This window comes from Chrysemys picta, chromosome 21 (genome assembly GCF_011386835.1).
Source record: "Chrysemys picta bellii isolate R12L10 chromosome 21, ASM1138683v2, whole genome shotgun sequence".
NCBI lineage: Eukaryota > Metazoa > Chordata > Testudines > Emydidae > Chrysemys > Chrysemys picta.
In genome coordinates this window covers 21,749,478-21,769,232 of record NC_088811.1, presented here as the reverse complement: position 1 = coordinate 21,769,232, position 19,755 = coordinate 21,749,478, and the positions used below count along the sequence as shown (strand labels likewise).

Below are 19,755 nucleotides of genomic sequence, written 5' to 3'. Positions count from 1 at the left end.
CATCCGATGGGCGGGGATGTGTCACCCTTTGCTCTGCAGGCCGCTCGCACAGGGCCCCGTGACCCCCAGTGACGGGCACTGGTGTCGTGCGTGTGCCACAGTGCGTCACAGGGCAAGGGCCACCGTGAGAGGTGCCGCGGGACGGGGTGCCCCCAGCAGGGGAGCAGGCACTTACACTGCACGTGCAGGATGACGTTGGACTGCACGGTGCCCACGTCGTTGGTGGCGGTGCAGCGGTACTGCCCCGCGTCCGATTGCTCCACCCGCTCGATCTTCACCATCCCACCGCTGACGACCACCTCGGGGCGAATGCGGCTGCCCACCTTGCTCCAGGTGATATGTGCCTTGGGGTCCCCGATGGCCAGGCACTCGAACTCCACCGCTGCGCCCACCAGCACTGACTGCACCGAGGTGCGCACGTTGATCATCACCTTGGGCAGAGCTGGGCGGGACAGATGGCAGAGGTGAGCGAGGGGGCACAGAGGGCACGAACATGGGAGCAGTGTTAAGCTCTAGGGCCAGCCCCGCATACAGCAGCTGTGCCAAGGGGAGGGCAAGGAGGAACACCCGGCCTCTCTTCCGGAGCAGCGGGGACTAGTGTGGAGGCTGCGTGGCCAGCTCAGTCCCATTCATCTGGCAGGGTCTCCCCATCCCTGTGCCAGGGCCCCTGCTTACCCTGGATCACCAGCCTTGCGCTGTCCTGGGCCTGCCCGGAGGGGCTGCTTACTCGGCAGGTGTAAACCCCCTGGCAACCACGATCCAAGTTCTGGATTCTGCAGTGAAACAGCAAAGAGATGGACTGACTCCCACATACCCTGAGGCCCCTTTGCCCCCCCAGCAGTGCCACCCTGCCAGGCCTCCAAGCCACAGAGGGTTAGACCTCCCGTGCTGCCCCTCCCCCTCCCTGGGTCTGGTACCCAGCCACAGACAGCAGCTTATACCTGAGGCACTGGGGGTGGATCTGCCCCGCATGGCACACCCAGCCAACCACACAACGCCGGGCAGGGATGGGCATTCCCACCTGATCCTGGGGGCAATCAGCTCATCCCCTGAAGGAGGCCTGGGAGGAGAGTCCTAACTCTGCTGTTGGGGGGGTGGGCAGGGGGTCGAGCCCCACGAACCCCATTCCCAAGAGCACTAGCTGCCCCCGTCTCAGCAGAGGTCCAGGGCTGATGGGGGCAGCCCCTCTACAGGGCAAGGGGGTGAATCCCACTGGTTACGTTCCTGGGCACGCCCCAGAGAGGGCACAGGCCTGCGTGCTCCGGCCCCGTGCCCCTGCTCCTCCTTACCGCAGCACCCCGTTCCGCACGCTGTGGCTGGTGGGCAGTTCCCCATCCTCCTTGAACCACTCGATCCGTGCCCGGGCGTCTCCGGTGACGGAGCAGGTGAACTCGGCCGTGCCGCCCACACCCTTCACGTCCGTCTGGGGTGTGACTCGCACGGTCGGGGAGGCGCTGGGGGCTGATCCTGTGGGGGGCAGAGGCACAGCGGTACCAGCTACAGCCACCCAATCCCCATTTCTGGGGGAGCTGCACGTGCTGAAGCCAACAGGGTGAGCTCAAGGGGACTCGCCGAACCACTGCCCGATGGCCCAGCCACTCCAGCCTGGCACCTAAGGCAGCCCCCACAGTTCTTGGCTGCTGGAATCCACCATGACTCCCCGCTGCCTACGAAGGCAGTGTCCCCCACTCCCTGCCCAACCACCAACTGGGCTGGCACCATTCGTCTCTCCTGCCAGCTGGGCCAGCAGCACCCCCTCCCCCAAACAGGGCTTGCGTCGCCTCTCCCCGCCTGACCTCCAGCGGGGCCGGCAGCATCCCTTGCACACAACCCCCAATGGGGCTAGAGCAGCATCGCCACCGCCTTCTTCAGCCTCCCCAGGGCAAACCCCTCTCTGATTGCCCCCCTCCCCGGGTACCCTGCCTGGGCATGGGCATGGGCATGGGGAGAAAAGCCCCCGGCTGCAGGAGGGGCTGAGCTGACATGGGGATGCTGGGCATGGGCAGAAGCTGGAGGCTCTGTGGGTCTGGCAGCTGCAGAGCCCATGCAGGGGGTTGGCTGGCCCTGGCGCTGTGCCCGGGGACTGGCAACACTGTGCCTGCCCTGCACTGTGCCAATTGGAGCAAAGCCATAACGTGCCCTTGTGCACCCACTCCTAAGTCTGTGACCAACCTTGGGACTTGCCCCGCCCCCATCCCGCCATCCCCTCCCCGGGGCCGCCCCGCCACCCCCTCCCCGCTGGGGCTGCCTCGCCTCCACCCCGCCACCCCCTCGCCGGGGCTGCCCTGCCCCCACCCTGCCACACCCTCCCCAGGTCCGCCCCGCCACCCGCTCCCCGCCGGGGCTGCCCCTCCTCCACCCTGCTACCCGCTCCCCTCTGGGGCCATCCCGCCCCCACCCTGCTATGTCCTCCCCAAGGCCACATCGCCATTGCCATCCCCTCCCCGCTGGGACTGCACCTCCCCCACCCTGTACCACCCACTGCCTGGGGTCACCCCACCCCAGAAGCCCCCTCCCCCCTCAGGGACCACCCCACTGCCACCCCATCCCTCTCTCCTTGTTGGAGCATCACTGTGGCCCCATCCCCACCCTCTCTCCAGGGCTGGCTCCCCCATTGCTGGGCCCTGCCTGTGCCTTCTGCCCCGATACTCACCCTGGATGTTGACCTGGGCGAAGGTCTCTGCTGAGCCCACCCTGTTGCTGACAAGGCAGCGATAGGTACCCGAGTCCTCGGGCACTGTCGGGCGGATGTGCAGGGCACTCTCCCGCAGAACGGCGTTGCTGGACAAGCTGCCATTGGCCTTGCTCCACTGGTAGTGCAGGGGTGGCGTGCCGTGGGCCAGGCACTGCAGCTGCACCGCCTCGCCCGCTGACACCGAGACCTCCTCGGGCAGGCTGGTGGCGTAGGGGGGTGCTGGGGGGGCAGAGAGGCGCAGGGGACATTAGGGGATCAGCCCAGCGCTGCCTGCAACAGGCCCTCCTGGTGGTGTCTGCTCTGCGCTTTGTGTCTGGGGCCCCACCTGCTCCCATTGCGGCCCCCTGGTGCCCCCCTCCCCCAGGGCCACCGCAGCCGTGAATCCATCATGCCCCGGCCCTGCGTCGGGACAGAAAGGCCTGAGCTGGAGCCCATGGGCCTGCCTGGCTGTGGCACCATCTCCGCCGGGGATGGGGGCCCCATGGCTTGGGCCACTGAACGCTGCCATGGAGCAGGCAAAGCCAGCAGGAGGGATGGGGGCTGAGCAGGTCTCTATCCCCAGCACCCCTGGTTCAGAGTCTCCCACTTTTGGGCCCCACTTTGCCCAACCAGGGCGGCTGCCCACAGATATCGCATGGGGCACATAGTGATCAGTGCGCTGCCCCCTGCTGGCAGCCCTGTATCACTCCATGAGACCCTGCAGGGAAATGGGGAGGGAATGGCAGGGTGGATGGAGTCACTCCTCCAGTCCCTGTATTTACCAGGCCTGACTGGGCAGTGATCAGTGCTAGCTCTGAGCGAGAGCCTGGTGCCCAAATGAAACACCTGCTCCACCCCATGCCTGGAGCAGGGAGCCCCAGGGCACAAGGGGCTGCAGTTTGCAGGCAGGGGCTTCACACATTTCAGCCACTAGAGCCCCATGGCACCAGCTCCCAATCTTTCACCCTGCCCCCTCCCCCGTGGCATGCGCCGGCGAGCCAACCCCCCCCACCCCCCCTGACTCTGCCACCAGCTGACATCACACAGAAATACGGGGCCTGAGGTCAGAGTGAAGTGCCAGCTGCCCGGGCGTGGGGCTGACCGCGTGGCGTGGGAGCTCCTTACTCTCCACGTCCAGTGTGACGAAGGCCTCGGTGAAGCCGGCAGCATTGCTGGCGTTGCAGATGTACTGGCCTGAGTCTTGCTGGGCCACGCGGGGGATGAGCAGAGTGTTATTCACCACCCGATGCTGCCAGGGCAGCGGGGCCCTCAGCTTGGACCACTGGATGGTGGGAGGGGGGTCACCTGCGGGGACAAAGAGACAGTGAAGTGCTGGCGAGACAGGCCCAGGGCCGGGCAAGCCGTCCACACTGCTCCTGAGGGATGCCCGTCTGGTCCAGATTGGAGGGTGGCTAGAGGGGTGCTAGGGCCTGGGCACTTAACTCCTACATACAGTGCTAATGGATGGTTCCTTTCGTCTGCCTCAGACTGCCGCTGGGGGAGAGACCTCCTTTGCCCTCCCCACATCACGGGGCTGCCACAAGAACTCTCCTCCCCTTGCTGATCTGGGGCCCACCCCATGGACCTGGATGGCATTGCACAGCCATGGAGCTGCAGGAACTGTTCCCAGCTAGGCTTAATGTTCCCAGCTTCCCTCCTGGCCAGGGCGAGGAGCGTAGGGCTGGGCAACAAAGTATTGCTGAAAATGTACTTGGCTGGGCAGAATGCAAGGTTTTACAATTTTGATGGATATCATCGACGGGTCATGTTAAGCATTGCTTTCAATTTGTATAGATATTTTCACAGTTGTGGAAAAATATGGGGGGGGGGGTGTCAGACAATGGGGGGTCAGACAATGGGGGGGTCAGAGAATAACTATTTAATGACAGTCGACGCTGAGTCTCAAAAAGTTAATGCTTTATAACTGTTAAAACACAAATTGTCAACGTCATGTGTCAAAACAAAGTGCACAGCCTGAAATCAAACTCTAGTTCTCAAGCAGCATTTTTCTCACTTTGCCTAGCTGTGAATTTCAATGATTATTGATGGAAATATTTGTGTGTGTATGTTTGTGTGTGTCTGTGTCTCTGTTTGTGTGTCTGTGTCTGTGTCTCTGTATGTGTGTCTGTGTCTGTGTCTCTGTATGTGTGTATATTGTGAATTTACTGATATTTACTGATAAAAATCTACTCCTTCCAACCCTAAATATAACACAATTACTAGCAGCTAAAGTAAGTGCTCATGAAGTGAATGTACATAATCCTCCGTAACCTGTCTTGGCAGCTGGCTTGGATTACTAAACTCACAAGTTATACTGTAGTAATAAAACCATAAAAAGGGATAAAATAAAAAAAATTGTTACAGAAAAAATACTGTTAATTTAATAGCAAATGAATGTACTACTGGAGACACAAATCAACTTGTGGAAACGATTCCATTTAAAATGCACTTGGCCGCACAGAGCAAATGGAATGAATTGGTTAAGACACTTGCTGAAACCCCAGTTAAGCTCTTTTAAGTAGGTCAAAGGTGTTGTGACTCTTTATAGAGGGGAACGTGAAAGAGGATGGAAAAGTAACAGTCAAAACGATTGATCGCACAGTAAACGTGCCATGGGAAGTGGACTAACTGCAAATTGTCCTGTGAGATAAACAAACATAAAAACCCTGCCGACTGTAAAGAAATGGGCCCTGTGCACGCAGACAGGCCCAGTACCCGACTTGGGCAGCTTTGCCTTTCCGTACCCACCCTGTCAGATCTGTAGTTCAGGCAACTTGATTGAACAGCCCGAGTGGAGCTGTCTGTTCCTCTCTTCTCATTCAGTGGCATAACCCACCTTCCACAATGCAGGGAGAATTCAGCACTCTCGCCAGGGACTGGCTTTCCCCCTGGAAGCCCACCCATCTCAGCCAGCTCCCCGCCGGGATTGCTAGCAGTGGTTCCAGCAGGTGTTCACTGGCTCTGGGCTCACACGGGTTTTGTGGTCGGATGTGTGATGGGTGAGGAGGTGCCAACTGCAGAGCGGTGCCCACGGAGCATTGCCTCAAAGAGATGAGGGTCCCCCACCCCGTCCTCTGGCTGCCCTTTGAGGTCTCCCACCTGCAGATGAGCAGGCCTGACCCCGTTTAGCTGCCAGGTCTGAGACTCAGACCAGGGAGGGGGAATGGGAAGGCCAAGCAGGGGCTAGCAGAACAGGAGGCATGGATATCTGCCCCAAATCAGGTGGGCCCCACCCCAGCCTTCCCATGGAGCCTCTCCCAAACTCCCATCCCTTCTTGGGGCTCTGGCTGCAGGCTGCTCCCCAGCTCAGCCCTATGAGCGGGCAGCGCCAGGGAAGCCAGCAGCCCTGCCTGGCACACACGTACCTATAGCGGAGCACTGGAGGGTCGCGGTTTCTCCAGCTATCACTGTCAGTGTCGGCTTCACTGTGATTTCAGGGGCGCCGGGCTTTCCGTGGGCAGCTTCCACGCTCACCTCCACTTGGACCTGTGCGGAGCCGATGGAGTTCTGGGCCATGCAGATGTAGGTGCCAGCATCTTCAGGCTTGGCTGCCGAGATCTGGGGGTAGAGACACAGCATCGGGCAGCCTAAGGCCTGTGGGGTGTGACACAGCCACATCCCCCCTCCAGTCCCCCCAAGGCTGAGCGACAGGAGTGATGTTAGGTAGCACTAGGTCCTGCTGTAGGGGGCGCAGCCGTGTCTGTTGCAGCTGGCCGGGGGTGCAGCACTGTGCACTGCAGACAGCAATGCAGCAGCCCCTTCCGCATCCGCCAAGCCCAGGGCAGGATTTAGGGGCACCTGCGTGGGGACCCAGGCTGTGGGACCCAGAGAGAAACCCAGGGTCCGTCTGTGCCCAGCAGCTGCGAGGAAGGACGAGCCAGGTCCCTGTCCCAGTGCAATCCAGGCAGACAGCTCAGTCACAATGGGGAGGCCAGGCTGGGTGCCCCCTGGCTCAGAGCGGGCACTGAACTGCCCCATGCCCCATCAGGGACTGGCAGGGGTGGTTTCTTTGCTCAGCTCCTGCTATGGTTGGCTGAGAAAGGGACTTCTGCTGCCTGGCAGGACAGGACTGGACTGTAGTGCAGCCATGGGTGGATCCCCTGGTGACCCCGAGAGCCCCATGGTCCACGTGGACAGAATAAAGGCCAAGTTGCCTGTGCCATGGTGCGGGGCCCCCTTCCCCTGGCCCCAGAGCCCAGCTTACCTGCAGCACTGCTTGGCTCTCCAGGGGCAACAACTTCTGGTGCTCCATTTTCTGCCTCATGCCCAAGCGGCTCCAGCGAACAAGTGGGCGCGGGTCGCCCATGCCAAGGCAATCCAGGCTGATGGACTTGCCTGCCTTCACCGTCACGGGGCCCTTGGGCATCACGGACACTGTAGGAGAGCCTGGGAGGGTGCGGGGGGGGAAGGTGAGGGCACAGCCTGCCAGCCAGAGCTGCTAGAAATCCTCATGGAGCAGCTGGGAGCTGGCCACGGCAGACTGCAGGAGGCAGCCCGAAGCTGGCCCCAAGAGCCTTCAAGGAGCAGCTGGGCAGGGCTGTGGAGTCCACGTGGGGTGTGCTCAGGCAGTCCGGCACAAGCCCTGAGCATTGAGGGGCATCTGGGTGGGGGGCCTGACAAGGACATGTAATCCAGGCTGGGAGGCTGTGGGGGGGTTAAACCTGCCCCTCCCCAAAGGCCCCCCCATCCCTGCCCATGAGCTCCCCGGCTCAAGGAATATCCCCAGACTCCACTGGCTCCAGGGCAAGAGACCAGGGACAGCCCGAGTGCACCTGCGCCAGCCCCATTGCCAGAGCAAGGCAGCCTACGCAGGGTTCCAGTCCTGGAGCAGCAGCTCAGGTTGGCCCCGCCACCGAGACCCTCAGGGCCCACCCGGGGCAGCTGAGGTGGACCGATGTGATACAATGACAATGCTGGGGTGCCAGCCAGTGGCTCTCGGGGGCCAGTCAGTGAGCTAGGAACCCAGGCTGGGTATCCCAACTGCCTGTCCCCAGCGCTGCCCCCTCTTGTACTTCTCACCTTGCACCATTAAGTTAACCACGCTGTTGGCTACTCCGTAGCGGTTGGAGGCCACACAGCGATAGGCCCCCTGGTTGCTGGGGCGAGCCCTGGAGATGGTGATCACTGAGCCATTGGGGCTGATCTTCACATTGTCTGCAGGGGGACAGACACAGGTGAGCAAACAGCTGATCTCGCCCCTGGGGCCGGGAGCTCTTGCTGAAAACCCAGATTCCTAACACCCGAAACACTGACAGCGCCCCCTGCTGGGAGAGGCCAGGACTGGAGTAGCTGGGAGCTGCTCCCTCGCACCCCGAACACCCAGGTTCCTGCGCTATCCTACCGCGCCTCCTGTTGGCACAGCCTGGGACTGGAGAGGCTGCGCTGCCCCAGGCTGTTTGCTCTCACTCTAGTGCGAGCCCAGGGAGCCGGACCCATGGCTAGAGCAGGGTGGGCTGTTTTCGCTCACACTCCAGATCTGCAGAGCCTAACGGGCGTCCAGGCCCCATGGCCCCACACAGGCAGGGAGCAGGACACAGGCTCTGCAGACGGCTGCTGCAGTGGAGAGGGACAATGCCCACGGCTGCCCAGCATCCTGGCCAGGGGATGGGAGTGCCCCACAGGAGACATGGGGCTGTGGGTCTGGGGGAGCAGGGCTAGCGCTCATGGGATCTCGGAGAGAAGTGGGGGCAGAGAGAGGACAAGGGACAGTGATGGAGGGGGGATATCGGGCCCTGTCTTGCTGAGGGTGGGGGTACTGGGAGAGGACATCAAGTATCAGGGGGTAGCCGTGTTAGTCTGTATCTACAAAAACAACAAGGAGTCTGGTGGCACCTTAAAGATTAACAGATTTATTTGGGCATAAGCTTTCGTGGGTAAAAACCTCACTTCTTCACTCTATGCATCCGAAGAAGTGAGGTTTTTACCCACAAAAGCTTATGCCCAAATAAATCTGTTAGTCTTTAAGGTGCCACCAGACTCCTTGTTGTTTTTGGAGGGGACATCGGCAGCAGTGAACCATTGCGCGGTTCCAGGGAAGCCAGCTGGAGCTGGCGTGAGAAGGAGCCGCTCTGTACCTTGCAGATGCTGCTTTGGGGCCATCTTCCAGGTGATATTGATGGGCCGGGCGCCACCGTGGATGCGGCACTTGAAGGTGGCATCCTCGCCCTGGCGCACAGCAGTGCTGTGCGGCTCGATGGAGATGATGGGGCTCTGCAGACCTGCCAGGCAGGGAAGGGAAATGGGGTTAGAGCCGTGACACCCAGACCTCAGGGGTTCAGGAGCCAAATTAGCCATCAGCGTTACCCCAAAAGCCCCAGTCATGTGACGCCATCAGTTCATTTCCTAGAGCCCTAGAGATTCCGAGTGAAACAGTCTGATGGGAAATTATCTCGATCTCATTCACGCAGCAAAATGACTAACCGAGTATTATTATTTTATCAACTGCAGTTGGTTAATAACAGGGTAACAGCGCTCTGCAGCGCCCTGCTTGCTTACTAATATGTGCTGCAAAGAGCCCCAGGAAACACCTCGAGCCACTTGCGGCTCATGACCTGTCTGAGTGTCACTGGTTAGACTATCCCTGGGGAGCCCTGAGCCCCGGCCCTAGGACCACCCACCTATCAGCAGGCCAGACAGACTTACGGTAGGAGGAGCTGGTGCCAGAGGGGACGCTCACAGTGATGGAGGCCTCGCGGGGGCCGGCGCTGGTGCTGACACGGCAGACGTATTCGCCTGAGTCGGCTGCAGAGACCTGGACCAGCCGCAGGCGGGAGCCGGAGACCTGGCGGGGAGAGCCCAGGAGTCGGAGAGAAAGGGCTGAAGCGTCTGTCTGCAGCCAACCCCTGGGAAAGTCTGATCCCACTTCCGACAGCCGCTGTGGGGCCAGAGCCATGGCTACCCCCAGCCCGCACGCTCCCCATGCCGCCGGGCTCAGCCATGGGGTGGCCGGGTCAGGGAGTGCTCCCCCATTCACTGGCAACTGTCTATCGTACCTGGATTCCCCAACCCCTGCTGACAGCCAGGCCACCGACAGAGCCCTGCTGGCCCCGGCCACGGCTCTGTGGAGACTGAAGCAGCAGCTCCCTCTGTCCCCCAGGACAAATCAATCCAGGGAAGATCCCCCCACACACCCCAGGAAAAAGAAAGAAAGTGCCCCAGGGCACTGGGCTGCTTCCTACCTGGCGACTGGCCGGCAGGGAGCCCACCCGCTTGTACCACGTGACTGTGGCTGGCGCCTGGCCCGCGACAAGGCAGTTCAGATCCAGGGTCTGTCCCTCGGTGATGGAGGATGAGGAAGACTCGATCCGCATGGGGGGCACCATGCCCGAAGCTGGAGGAGCCATGGGAGATGGGGGTTAGAACTGGGGGAGAGGTCCCCTCACACAGCAGAGGAATTGGAGATAGGAACCGCCTGCCAAAGCAGCTAGTCCACCCCCAGCCCCTGCGGCCGGAGCAGGAGCCCCTCAGCCCAGACGGCCTGGTGCAGGCAGCTTTGAAAAGACCCAGGCAAGCGGCTCCCAGCCCTTCCATGGGAACTGTACCGCAGCCTTAATTCTGCTGGCAGGTGATGTGTTCGGCTACAGGATCCCTCAGTTCCACCCTGCCACTCCCAGCGCCCCGCGAAGGGTGCACCCTGCAAGCGAAGGACCAGACCCAGCTAAGGCTGGGCAAGGCAGCTCACGCTCCCCTCCTCAGGGCTCCAGCAGGGGCTTTCAGTCCCAGAATCACCCCACTGTGCTGGAGAGGGGTCCCTGCATGCTGCTCCCCCCACCCGCCTGAGCCTGCCAAAGTTACCAAGAACCCCCCGCCTGCCGCATTGGAGCAGAATCCCAGCCTCCCCCTCTGCCCGGACACTCCCATACTGCGTTTCCACCCCGCCTGTTTCCTGTGCTCTGCCCTGCAGTGCCAACCCGTCTCCTCCAGCCCCTCCCGGCAGGAGCTCAGAGCGCTTTGCAGATGAAGGCTCACAACCCCTTGGGGCTGGTCAGGATCATCACCCCCTTCAGCAGGTGGGGAAACTGAGGCAGGGAGAGGGGCAGGCTTGCCCATGGCCATGCAGCTAATCTATGGCAGAGGCGGGATTCGAACCCAGGACAGCCTGGCTCCTAGTATTCCAAAAGTCAGACACTGCTGCTTGTGGGCAGGGAGCCGTGTGGGAGTCGGCCTGGGAGCAGATCACTCATCTCCCATCTCAGGCACCAGCCCCGAGTTAGGGCATGTCCAGTCCTGGCTCCCCAAAGCCCACCCACCTGTAGAAAGGCTGGCGGGATTTGGTCCCAGAGGACTGGCTACCTGCCAGAGAGGTCATGGCCCCCTGGGGCAGCAACAGCAGGGGCACAGCCCTGCCTCTCCTGGGACGCAGGTAGCACGTCAGCGCAGGCCGGGCAGACTTACAGTAGGATGGGCCGGTGCTGTCCTCGATGGTGATGACAAGAGCTGCCTCCTGGGTGACGGCGCCGGTACTGACGCGGCAGACATACTCGCCCGAGTCGGCCGCCGAAACCTGGGGGATGCGCAGGCGGGAGCCGGAGACCTGGCAGGGAGAGGGTCCGTGACAGACCAGGACAAACATAGATTCATAGATTCCAAGGCCATTGTGATCACTTAGCCTGTCCCCCTGGGTAGCCCAGGCCATGAGACCTGCCCACAATAAATCCTAGAGCAGAGCTTCTAGAAAAACATCCCATCTTGCTTTACAAATGGCCAGCGCTGGAGAATCCACCACGACCCTAGTCAATTGTTCTAGTGGTTAATTGCTCTCGCTGTCCACCTTATTTCCAGTCTGAATGTGCCGAGCTTCAACTCCCAGCCATTGGATCAGGTCAGACCTTTCGCTGCTAGACTGAAGAGCCCGTTATTAAATGCTTGTTCTCCGTGTAAATACCTACAGACTGGGATCGAGTCACCCCTCAACCTTCCCTTTGTGAAGCAAAATAAATTGAGCTTCTTGAATCTACCACTATAAATTGTGTTTTCTAACCCTTTAATCCTTCTTGTGGCTCTTTTCTGAACCCTCTCCAATGTATCAACATCCTTCTTGAAATGTGGGCACCAGAACTGGAGCCAGGATGCCAGCAGTGGTCGCATCAGTGCCAAGCACAGAGGTAAAATAACCTCTCTGCTCCTACTCGAGTTTCCCCTGTTTATGCATCCCAGGATCACATTAGCTCTGTTGACCACAGCGTCACACTGGGAGCCCATGTTCAGCTGATTATCCACCATGGTCCCCGCTGCTCCCCAGGCTAGAGTCCCCCACCCTGTAAGTGTGGCCAGCATTCATTGTTCCTGGAGGACTACATTTACATTTAACCAGATTAAAATGCATGTTGTTTGCTTGCGCCCAGTTTACCAAGTGATCCAGACTGCTTTGTGTCAGTGACCTGGCCTCTTCTTATTTACCACTCGCCCGATATTTGTGTCAGCTGCAAACAAGTAGCAGCCTGGCCTGATTCCCAGAGTCCGCAGCCACAGTCACTCCTGAGCCCCCTGCTCCCAGGGTGGGGTGCGGTGGTAGGAAGAGCTGGCATCGCTGCCATTGCTGCTTCCCTAAGCATCCCACTGCTGCTTTGATTCCCTCGATCGGAGTGACTCAGTCGCCTGTCTCCCCACTCTTGGCAAAGCCCAGAAGCCCGTCTCCCTGCCTGGGGCAGCTCCTCTGTCTGGGAGCTCCAGACACAGCCCTCCCAGGAGCAGGACCCAAGGAAACCAACCTGGAGCTCAGCCCAGCTCCCTGCTTGCTGCCGTACCTGGTGATTGTCTGGCAGAGCGCCACCCCGCTTGTACCACGTGACTCTGGGCTGTGCCTGGCCCGTGACGAGGCAGTTCAGGTCCAAGGTCTGTCCCTCCGCGATGGAGGATGAGGAAGACTCAATCCGGACAGGGGGCGCCAGGCCCGAGGCTGGAAGAGCCAAGGGGGAAGGTTACGCCGGGTGCAACATTGCATCATGGTGCCAAGGAGCAAAGGCAGCATCGTCCATCTCCCTAGGCAGGGGCCAAGGTTCCCAGGGCAACGCCCAGCTCCAAAGGACTTCACGCTAGGCCCCCCAGGTGATTGGACCCCCGCCATGCAGCCAGCGCGCCCTTTTCTTTCCTTGGTCCTGTCGCCCCCGGCTCCCCTCCTTGTGCAGACCCCAGCACTCAGAGCCCGGGGAGCATCCCTCACGGACCCTGCCCCACATGGCTAACCCAGCACTGGGGCAGGGTCTGTGCCCTCCCACAATGCACTGGGGTTAGCCAAAGTGGATTCCAATACCTGCCCTAGGATTATAGCGCCCACCTGGCCCCATCCCTCAGCCCACAGTGCCCACCTCACCACTCCGGGGTCCCCGATCCCCATGGGCTCCTGGCCTGTGTACTCCTATGTGACGCCCCTGCTATGCCTGGAGCCAGGCCAGGGCCCTGGAGATGGGCAGGATACAGTCTGGGAGGGATTATACAATCTAGCGCTGGGTCCATGCCCCTTGCCTGTGTCGGCCCCTGGCACTGAGTCCCATTCCCATTGGCCCCTCCACATGTGGGCCCCACCCTGCCCAGACGTACGGTACGAGGAGCCAGCACTGCGGGGGATGGTGACGATGACGGAGGCTTCCAGGGGGCCAGCGCCATTGCTGACACGGCAGATGTACTCGCCCGAGTCGGCAACTGAGACCTGGGGGATGCGCAGGCGGGAGCCGGAGACCTGGCGGGGAGAGAGGGCAGAGGCCATGAGGCATTGAGGAGAGCTGTGCTCGGCAGGCGGGGTCCACGGGGAGCTGGGCTCCTTGGGAAAGCCAGCCCTGCCTGTGGGACAAGCCCTTACAAGGCTGGCACGGACTGTCTCCAACCCCCACCGTCTCCCAGCCCCCATGCAGCCCTTGTGGCTCCTCCTGAGGTAGGACTGGAGACACCACGGACTTTTCCAGGCATTTGGTTTCCAAAGCATTTGCTGCCTATTGTGCGTTTCATTGTCCAAGGGCATCAACCTTCTCCCCGTCGCCGCCCCAGCCAGGAAATCCCATGGGTCTGCTGCTCCCAGGAGCATGGGGGAATTTGTGGGCTACGGCCATCAATTCCCAGCCACCACGAGCCCCCGTACCTGGCTACTGGCTGGCAGGGAGTCCCCTCGCCTGTACCACATGACTCTGGGCTGCGCCTGGCCTGCGACCATGCAGTTCAGGTCCAAGGTTTGTCCCTCGGCAATGGACGCGGAAGAGGTCTCAATCCTCACGGGGGGGGTGACGCCCAGAGCTGGAAGGGGAGAAGAGGCTCAGCTCAGAGATGGCGAAGGACTCAACGTGCCCTGCCAAGCTTTGATCACCCCGCAGGGTGCATGAGGCTACAGCCCAGGCTGGGACATCAGAAAGCTCCCTCCTGCTTCCCGGACCATCCCTGTGCCCGCAGCCAAGCCCAGGCCACACTCACAGTAGGAGGAGCCGGCACCGCCCTGGATGGTGACGATGAGCGAGGTCTCCTGGGTGATGGCGCCGGTGCTGACGCGGCAGACATACTCGCCTGAGTCGGCCGCCGAGACCTGGGGGATGCGCAAGCGCGAGCCGGAGACCTGGCGGGCAGCGAATCACATGGAGAAAGGGTCCATGAGAAGAAGGAATGCATGGGGAGCTGGCGAGGTCAGTGATCCCTCCACTCCCTTACCCTCCCCTTGGCCCCGGGCAACCCCTCCCCAGGCTCTGCGCTGTGGGGTGGGGCTGTTCCCGCTGGGTCTCCTGAGCAGGACTGCTCAGCTCTGCTCCCTTGAGCTCTCCTGGCCCAGGGGGCCCCTCCTCCTCTCACTGTATCTCCGCTCCCCAAGACACCGGAGCCAAGTCCCGCTACCCGGTCGGGAGGAGACGGTATCCCAGAAACCCCCGGGACGAGACCCCCCTCCTGGGAGGGCAAAGGGAGTCCAAGGCCCAGAAAACGCCCTCTGGAAATGCTGCCAGGCCCCCCATGTCTCCTACCTGATGGCTGGCTGGCAGGGAGCCCCCCCGCTTGTGCCATGTGACTCTGGGCTGCGCCTGGCCAGCAACGAGGCAGTTCAGGTCCAAGGTCTGTCCTTCGGCGACAGAGGACGAGGAAGACTCAATCCTCACTGGTGGGGTGATGCCTGAGGCTGGAGGGGCCAAGGGCAGAGGGTTGGAGCTGTGGGATCTGGCTCCCTCCCATGGAGAAGAGATGGAGCAGAGCTGTGGGGGCAGGTCTCCCAGGGCTGGGGCCGGATTAGCACCGGCAGTGAGCTCCTGAATGCCCTGTCTGGTCTAGTTCAGGGCTCCAGCCGCTTCCCCAGGGGCCTGTCCCACCACCCACAGACCTCGCCCTTTGGGAGCTCAGAGCCACCCCATCAATTCTAGTCACCCCGTTGGGGGGCTGAGATCTCCCCTTGGATGGCAGCTCCTGTGGGTGCTCAGGGTTGCCCACTAGAGGCACATCCCCAGAGGGCACCGAGCTTCCTCCGCCCTGGGGAAGAGGAGAGCACGGTGGCCACACACAACTCACGATAGGAGATACTGCTGCTCTGCTGGATGGTGACGATGACAGAGGCCTCCTTGGTGCCGACGCGGCAGACATACTCGCCCGAGTCAGCCGCCGAGACCTGGACCAGCCGCAGGTGTGAGCCGGAGAGCTGGGGGGCGGGTCACGGAGAGCCCGGAGTCAGAGAGGGGAAGCCAGGTCGCTGTCCTCTGACCCCTGCATCACACGGCATGGGGCTGCCTGCCTGGCCTTGCACCTGCTGCTCCCAGATCCCCTGCTGGTCAGCTGGCAGAGCAGGACTCACCCTCCTATCCATGTACGCTCCCAGCCCCCAACTGCTCTGCCGCCAGCGATGAGAATGCCGCTCCCAGCTCTGCTCTTTCGACTAGGGGTCCTGCCACTGCACTGGGAGCCCCGTGGAGCCAGCCCGCAGCAGGACAGAGCCCAGCTCATTCCCAGAGCTGCCATTTTCACCCAATAGCCACATCCTTCAGACCCAGGGGAACCTGGACGGAACCTGCCCGCTAGCCCAGCCTCACTCTCCTACCTGGTGGTTCGCCGGCAGGGAGCCCCCCCGCTTGTACCACATGACTGTGGCTGATGTCTGGCCCGCGACAAGGCACTTCAGGTCCAGGGTCTGTCCCTCAGTGACAGAGGATGATGACTGCTCTATCCAAACTGGGGGGTGGATGTCCGAGGCTGGAAGAGCCAAGAGAAGGGGGTGGGCATGGCTGACAGCAAATTCTCAGGGCATTTCATACCCCAACGCCAAGACGGTCCCAGCCCACCCCAGCTGTAAACAGCCCAGTGATGGGGCTTCCCCAGGTAGGAAATGTTCTCAGAGCTGAACCCCTCCTCTCTCCCTCTGAAATTCAAAGGGGACGGCCCCCAACCTGATCCCTGCAGGATGCCCCTGCACTGAAGGCAAGCAGGACGCTGCCCTCCCCTCCCCCTAGATCCCAAGGCAGGGCAGGGGATTGGATTCCCCACATGCAGGGCTTCAGCCATGTGTTCTGGGGTACAAAGCTCAACTGTGCAGATACAGGGGAGGCTGCCTCTAAAGCTCACTCTCCCAAGGCTAGTGCCCATGGGACAGGCTAGGCTGGGGAAACCGGAGCGGAGTCTGCAACGTGCCCCCATCCCCACTTTAAATAGTGTCTCTGGTGGCACCCGATCCTGCCTCTGCCCTGAGCCAAGTGCCTGCTCAACACCCCGGTATGCTCCATGGGGAGGGAAGCCCACAGTGGGGGAGGGGGCTCTTCCCCACAAAGGAGCCTCAGCAGCCATCACCACACAGGCCTTCAGCAGTGAGGGACGCGCTCATCATCATTACTGTTCATAGCAGGAGCCACCCGAGGCCCAGCTGAGATCAGGGCCCGTTGTGCCGGGCGCTGCACAGACACAGAGTGAGAGACAGCCCTGCCCTGAAGAGCTAAACAGAAAAAGGGAGGGGAAACTGAGGCACAGAGAAATTTAGCAGGTCAGTAGCAGAGGGAGCACAGAACCCAGATCCTCAGTCCAGTGCTCTGTCCACTAGGCCAGGCTGCCTGCCACGGATGTACAGAGCCACCCTTTGTGGGACACTGGAAGTCCGGCCGTCGCTGTCTGTTGCCTGGACTCACAGTAGGAAGACCCGGCGCTGCTGACGCTGACAATGACGGAGGCTTCTTGGACCATGGTGCCAGTGCTGATGCGGCAGACGTACTCGCCGGAGTCGGCTGCCAAGACTTGGGGGATGCGCAGGTGGGAGCCAGAGACCTGGCGGGCAAGGAGCCGGGAGAGCGAGAGTCAAGGAGAGAGAGGGATGAACCTCCCACCTGACATCCAGGCTCTGATAACATCTCCTCAGGGCAGGAGGGGCGACCCTCCCCCCACAAGGGCCCATAGCACCAGGGCTGCCACGATTCCAGCCTGTTAGCCAGGGCTCTGCCGGTCGCCATTCCTAGGAGAGCAACCTGAGTCCCACTGCCCTGCCGCCCTGGGAGCAGCAGTGCATTGTGGGTAGCGCAGGCGGGGTGACGGGAGCTATGCATGTGACAGAGTGGGAGTTTTTCATAGTATTTTGTATAAGAACATAAGAAAGGCCGTACTGGGTCAGACCAAAGGTCCATCTAGCCCAGTCTCCTGTCTTCCTACAGTGGCCAATGCCAGTTGCCCCAGAGGGAATGAACAGAACAAGTAATCATCACGTGATCCATCCTCTGTCTAGTGTGTGGGCCTCAGTGACTGAGTGTGACCCTACAGGGGCTGATGTGTTGAAGGGGCCCCCCAGGAACTGTTCCCGAGTCATGAGAGAGTGCCAGCCTGTGGACCCGTGACAGGTTGTTCCCACACCACTGCAGCACTGGGCTATGGCAGACGTGGGCAGTTTCCCCATGGAGCTGCCAAGTACTAACCAGGGTGCCAAGGTGAGGAACCAGATAACTCTGGAGGGAGATGGACGTCCTCCAGAGATGGGCCCATCTGCAGCAAACAATCCCTCCAGACCCACTCTCCCTGGCCCCAAGGAACCCCCAATCACGTCTGGCGTGTGGATCTCCTACCTGGCGACTGGCCGGCAGGGAGCCCCCCCGCTTGTACCACGTGACTGTGGCTAGTGCCTGGCCCATGACAAGGCAGTGCAGGTCCAGGGTCTGTCCCTCAGCGATGGAGGACGAGGAAGACTCAATGCGGACAGGGGGCTCGACACCCGAGGCTGGAGGAACCAGGGGGAAGGGGGGTTAGAGCTGGGGGAGAGGTCCCCTCACATAGCAGAGGAATTGGGAGATAGAAACAGCCTGCCAACGCGGCTAGTCCACCCCCAGCCCCCACGGCCGGAGCAGGAGCTCTGTCAGCAGAGCCTGAAGAGCGGAGGGTCTGACTTTCAGGAGAGGCCAAGGCGGCTGATAGGCTGCGCCTCCTGCTTGGCACGTGGGAGCTCTGTGCTCTGAGCTTCTGGCCTCATGGCCAGTAGCCTCTGCTCCCAGGCACCGGGCCGTGAAGCTCCTTCCAGCTGCAAATATCGAAGGACGGGGAAAAGCGCTGGCCAAACAGGGGGAACCCAAGGCACATTCCACAGGGAGGGGAAGTAAGCTAGGGCAGAGGTGGGGCTAGAACCCAGGTCTCCTGAGCCCTCTCCATGCCCAGGCCGTGCAGCCTCTCTGGAGCATCACCTCCCCTCCAGCAGCACAAACGGGCCTCCCTTTCACTCTGGGGTGCGAAGGGAGATCAGCACCGCAGCTCACTTGCTCGTCAGCAGCTCCCTACTAGATGCAGGCCGGAGCCCCCCGGCCCAGGGGTGGTTAGCCTGTTTCATGGCCACGGCCAGCCCAGGAGATTCCTTCCACTCCTCACTGCTCTGCTCGTCTCCTGGGAGACAAGAGATGCCTTGGCCTAACCCTCCTCCCCCCGGCGGGACCTCCTCACCCCCCTCCCTCCCGCCCCATGCATCCCAGCTGGCACTGCTGGGCCCAGCTGGCAGCAAGGCAGAGGAGCAGCTGCCCTGAACCCTAAGGCCAGAGGTCATGCCTGAGCCAGGGTTTCCAGGCCAGCCCAGGGCTGCACCGTGCCAGGCACTGCTTTCACTTACAGTAGGGTGAGCCGGTGGTGCGGTAGATGGTGACGATGATGGAGGCCTCTTGGATACCAGCGTCGGTGCTGACGCGGCAGACGTACTCACCCGAGTCGGCCACCGAGACCCGGACCAGCCGCAGGTGGGAGCCGGAGACCTGGCGGGGAACGGGGCAGGAAAGCAATGGGGCTTTGTGAGAGAAGAGAATGGAACTGGCAAGCGGAATGGAGCCGCTGGGGGAGCTAACCCCACGCCCGCGTCCCTCAGCCAAAGCAGCCTCCCCCAGCGTGTGGGGCAAAGGACTAGCCGGGGTGGGGGTGGGGGCGTGGACCCACCTCGCAGTGGTTCTCCAGAGTTCAGCTAAAAGAGTCAGTCTCTTGCTGTGAAGGTTGCACAGAAAATCGTGAAAGCATGACCTGAGTGCCACCGAGGCAGGCTCGGCCTGAGTCTGCAGGGAGCCTGAGATGCTTCATCATGCCGGGGGCGCCCCCACTCAGAGGCCAGGCTGCGCTGCCCCATTAGCTCCATGACAGCATGGTGATCTGGGCTGGCCTTTCCCAGGGCGTGTGGGTTGGGGACAGGCGAAGGACCAGCGAGGAAGAGGCCTACACAAGAATGTATCACCCTCCACCCACACATGGCCGGGGAGTGGGGCTGGGGGTGCCGCTGGTTTGATTTTCCTGAAGGGGCGCTAGGGAAGGGCTGCCCAGGGACACAGGTGTGACACTGCACCCATATTCTTCATAGATATTATGATATGATTATGGCATAATGATGATGTATTTTATGCAAGGCAAGTCATGTGAGATATCATTGGAAAGGTCATGATTTCCTGAATATGATTATCCTATTTGTATGCATGTATTATTTTTGTATCTGAAGTTAGCAATATTGACTATGTATCTGTATTACAAATGTGTTTACACCTGGGGAACGCCCACTAGACAAGATGCTTTCGTTCTGAAAAGCTCGGTGGGGAAGGGCCAGTAGAGAAACCAACAGGCCTTAGAAGAAGCTTATTTCCCACCTGAGGAGCCTTCCTGAGGAGGCTGCAGACAGCCTCCAACTCATGGCTGCTGTGACA

The 19,755-nt window shown here is 61.0% G+C and overlaps 1 protein-coding gene across 7 annotated transcripts in view; it reads right to left on the bottom strand.

Moving 5' to 3' along the window:
- Positions 1-19,755, bottom strand: part of HSPG2 (heparan sulfate proteoglycan 2) — a 171,952-nt gene that overhangs the window by 23,335 nt on the left and 128,862 nt on the right. For 5 of the 7 annotated variants that reach the window (XM_065574960.1, XM_065574962.1, XM_065574964.1 and 2 more), the window contains 22 exons: positions 18,690-18,828; positions 17,665-17,816; positions 16,744-16,879; positions 15,669-15,820; positions 15,146-15,272; positions 14,611-14,762; positions 14,075-14,213; positions 13,749-13,900; positions 13,214-13,352; positions 12,421-12,572; positions 11,069-11,207; positions 9,853-10,004; positions 9,317-9,455; positions 8,749-8,892; positions 7,694-7,828; positions 6,879-7,060; positions 6,040-6,232; positions 3,800-3,979; positions 2,654-2,914; positions 1,290-1,467; positions 676-773; positions 176-442 (listed from right to left, as the gene is read on the bottom strand). In XM_065574960.1, the coding sequence (XP_065431032.1) occupies positions 176-442; positions 676-773; positions 1,290-1,467; positions 2,654-2,914; positions 3,800-3,979; positions 6,040-6,232; positions 6,879-7,060; positions 7,694-7,828; positions 8,749-8,892; positions 9,317-9,455; positions 9,853-10,004; positions 11,069-11,207; positions 12,421-12,572; positions 13,214-13,352; positions 13,749-13,900; positions 14,075-14,213; positions 14,611-14,762; positions 15,146-15,272; positions 15,669-15,820; positions 16,744-16,879; positions 17,665-17,816; positions 18,690-18,828 (3,508 nt within the window). Of the gene's footprint in view, positions 1-175; positions 443-675; positions 774-1,289; positions 1,468-2,653; positions 2,915-3,799; positions 3,980-6,039; positions 6,233-6,878; positions 7,061-7,693; positions 7,829-8,748; positions 8,893-9,316; positions 9,456-9,852; positions 10,005-11,068; positions 11,208-12,420; positions 12,573-13,198; positions 13,353-13,748; positions 13,901-14,074; positions 14,214-14,610; positions 14,763-15,145; positions 15,273-15,668; positions 15,821-16,743; positions 16,880-17,664; positions 17,817-18,689; positions 18,829-19,755 lie in introns of all 7 variants that reach the window. The other 2 variants (XM_065574961.1, XM_065574963.1) reach the window with 1 other exon arrangement.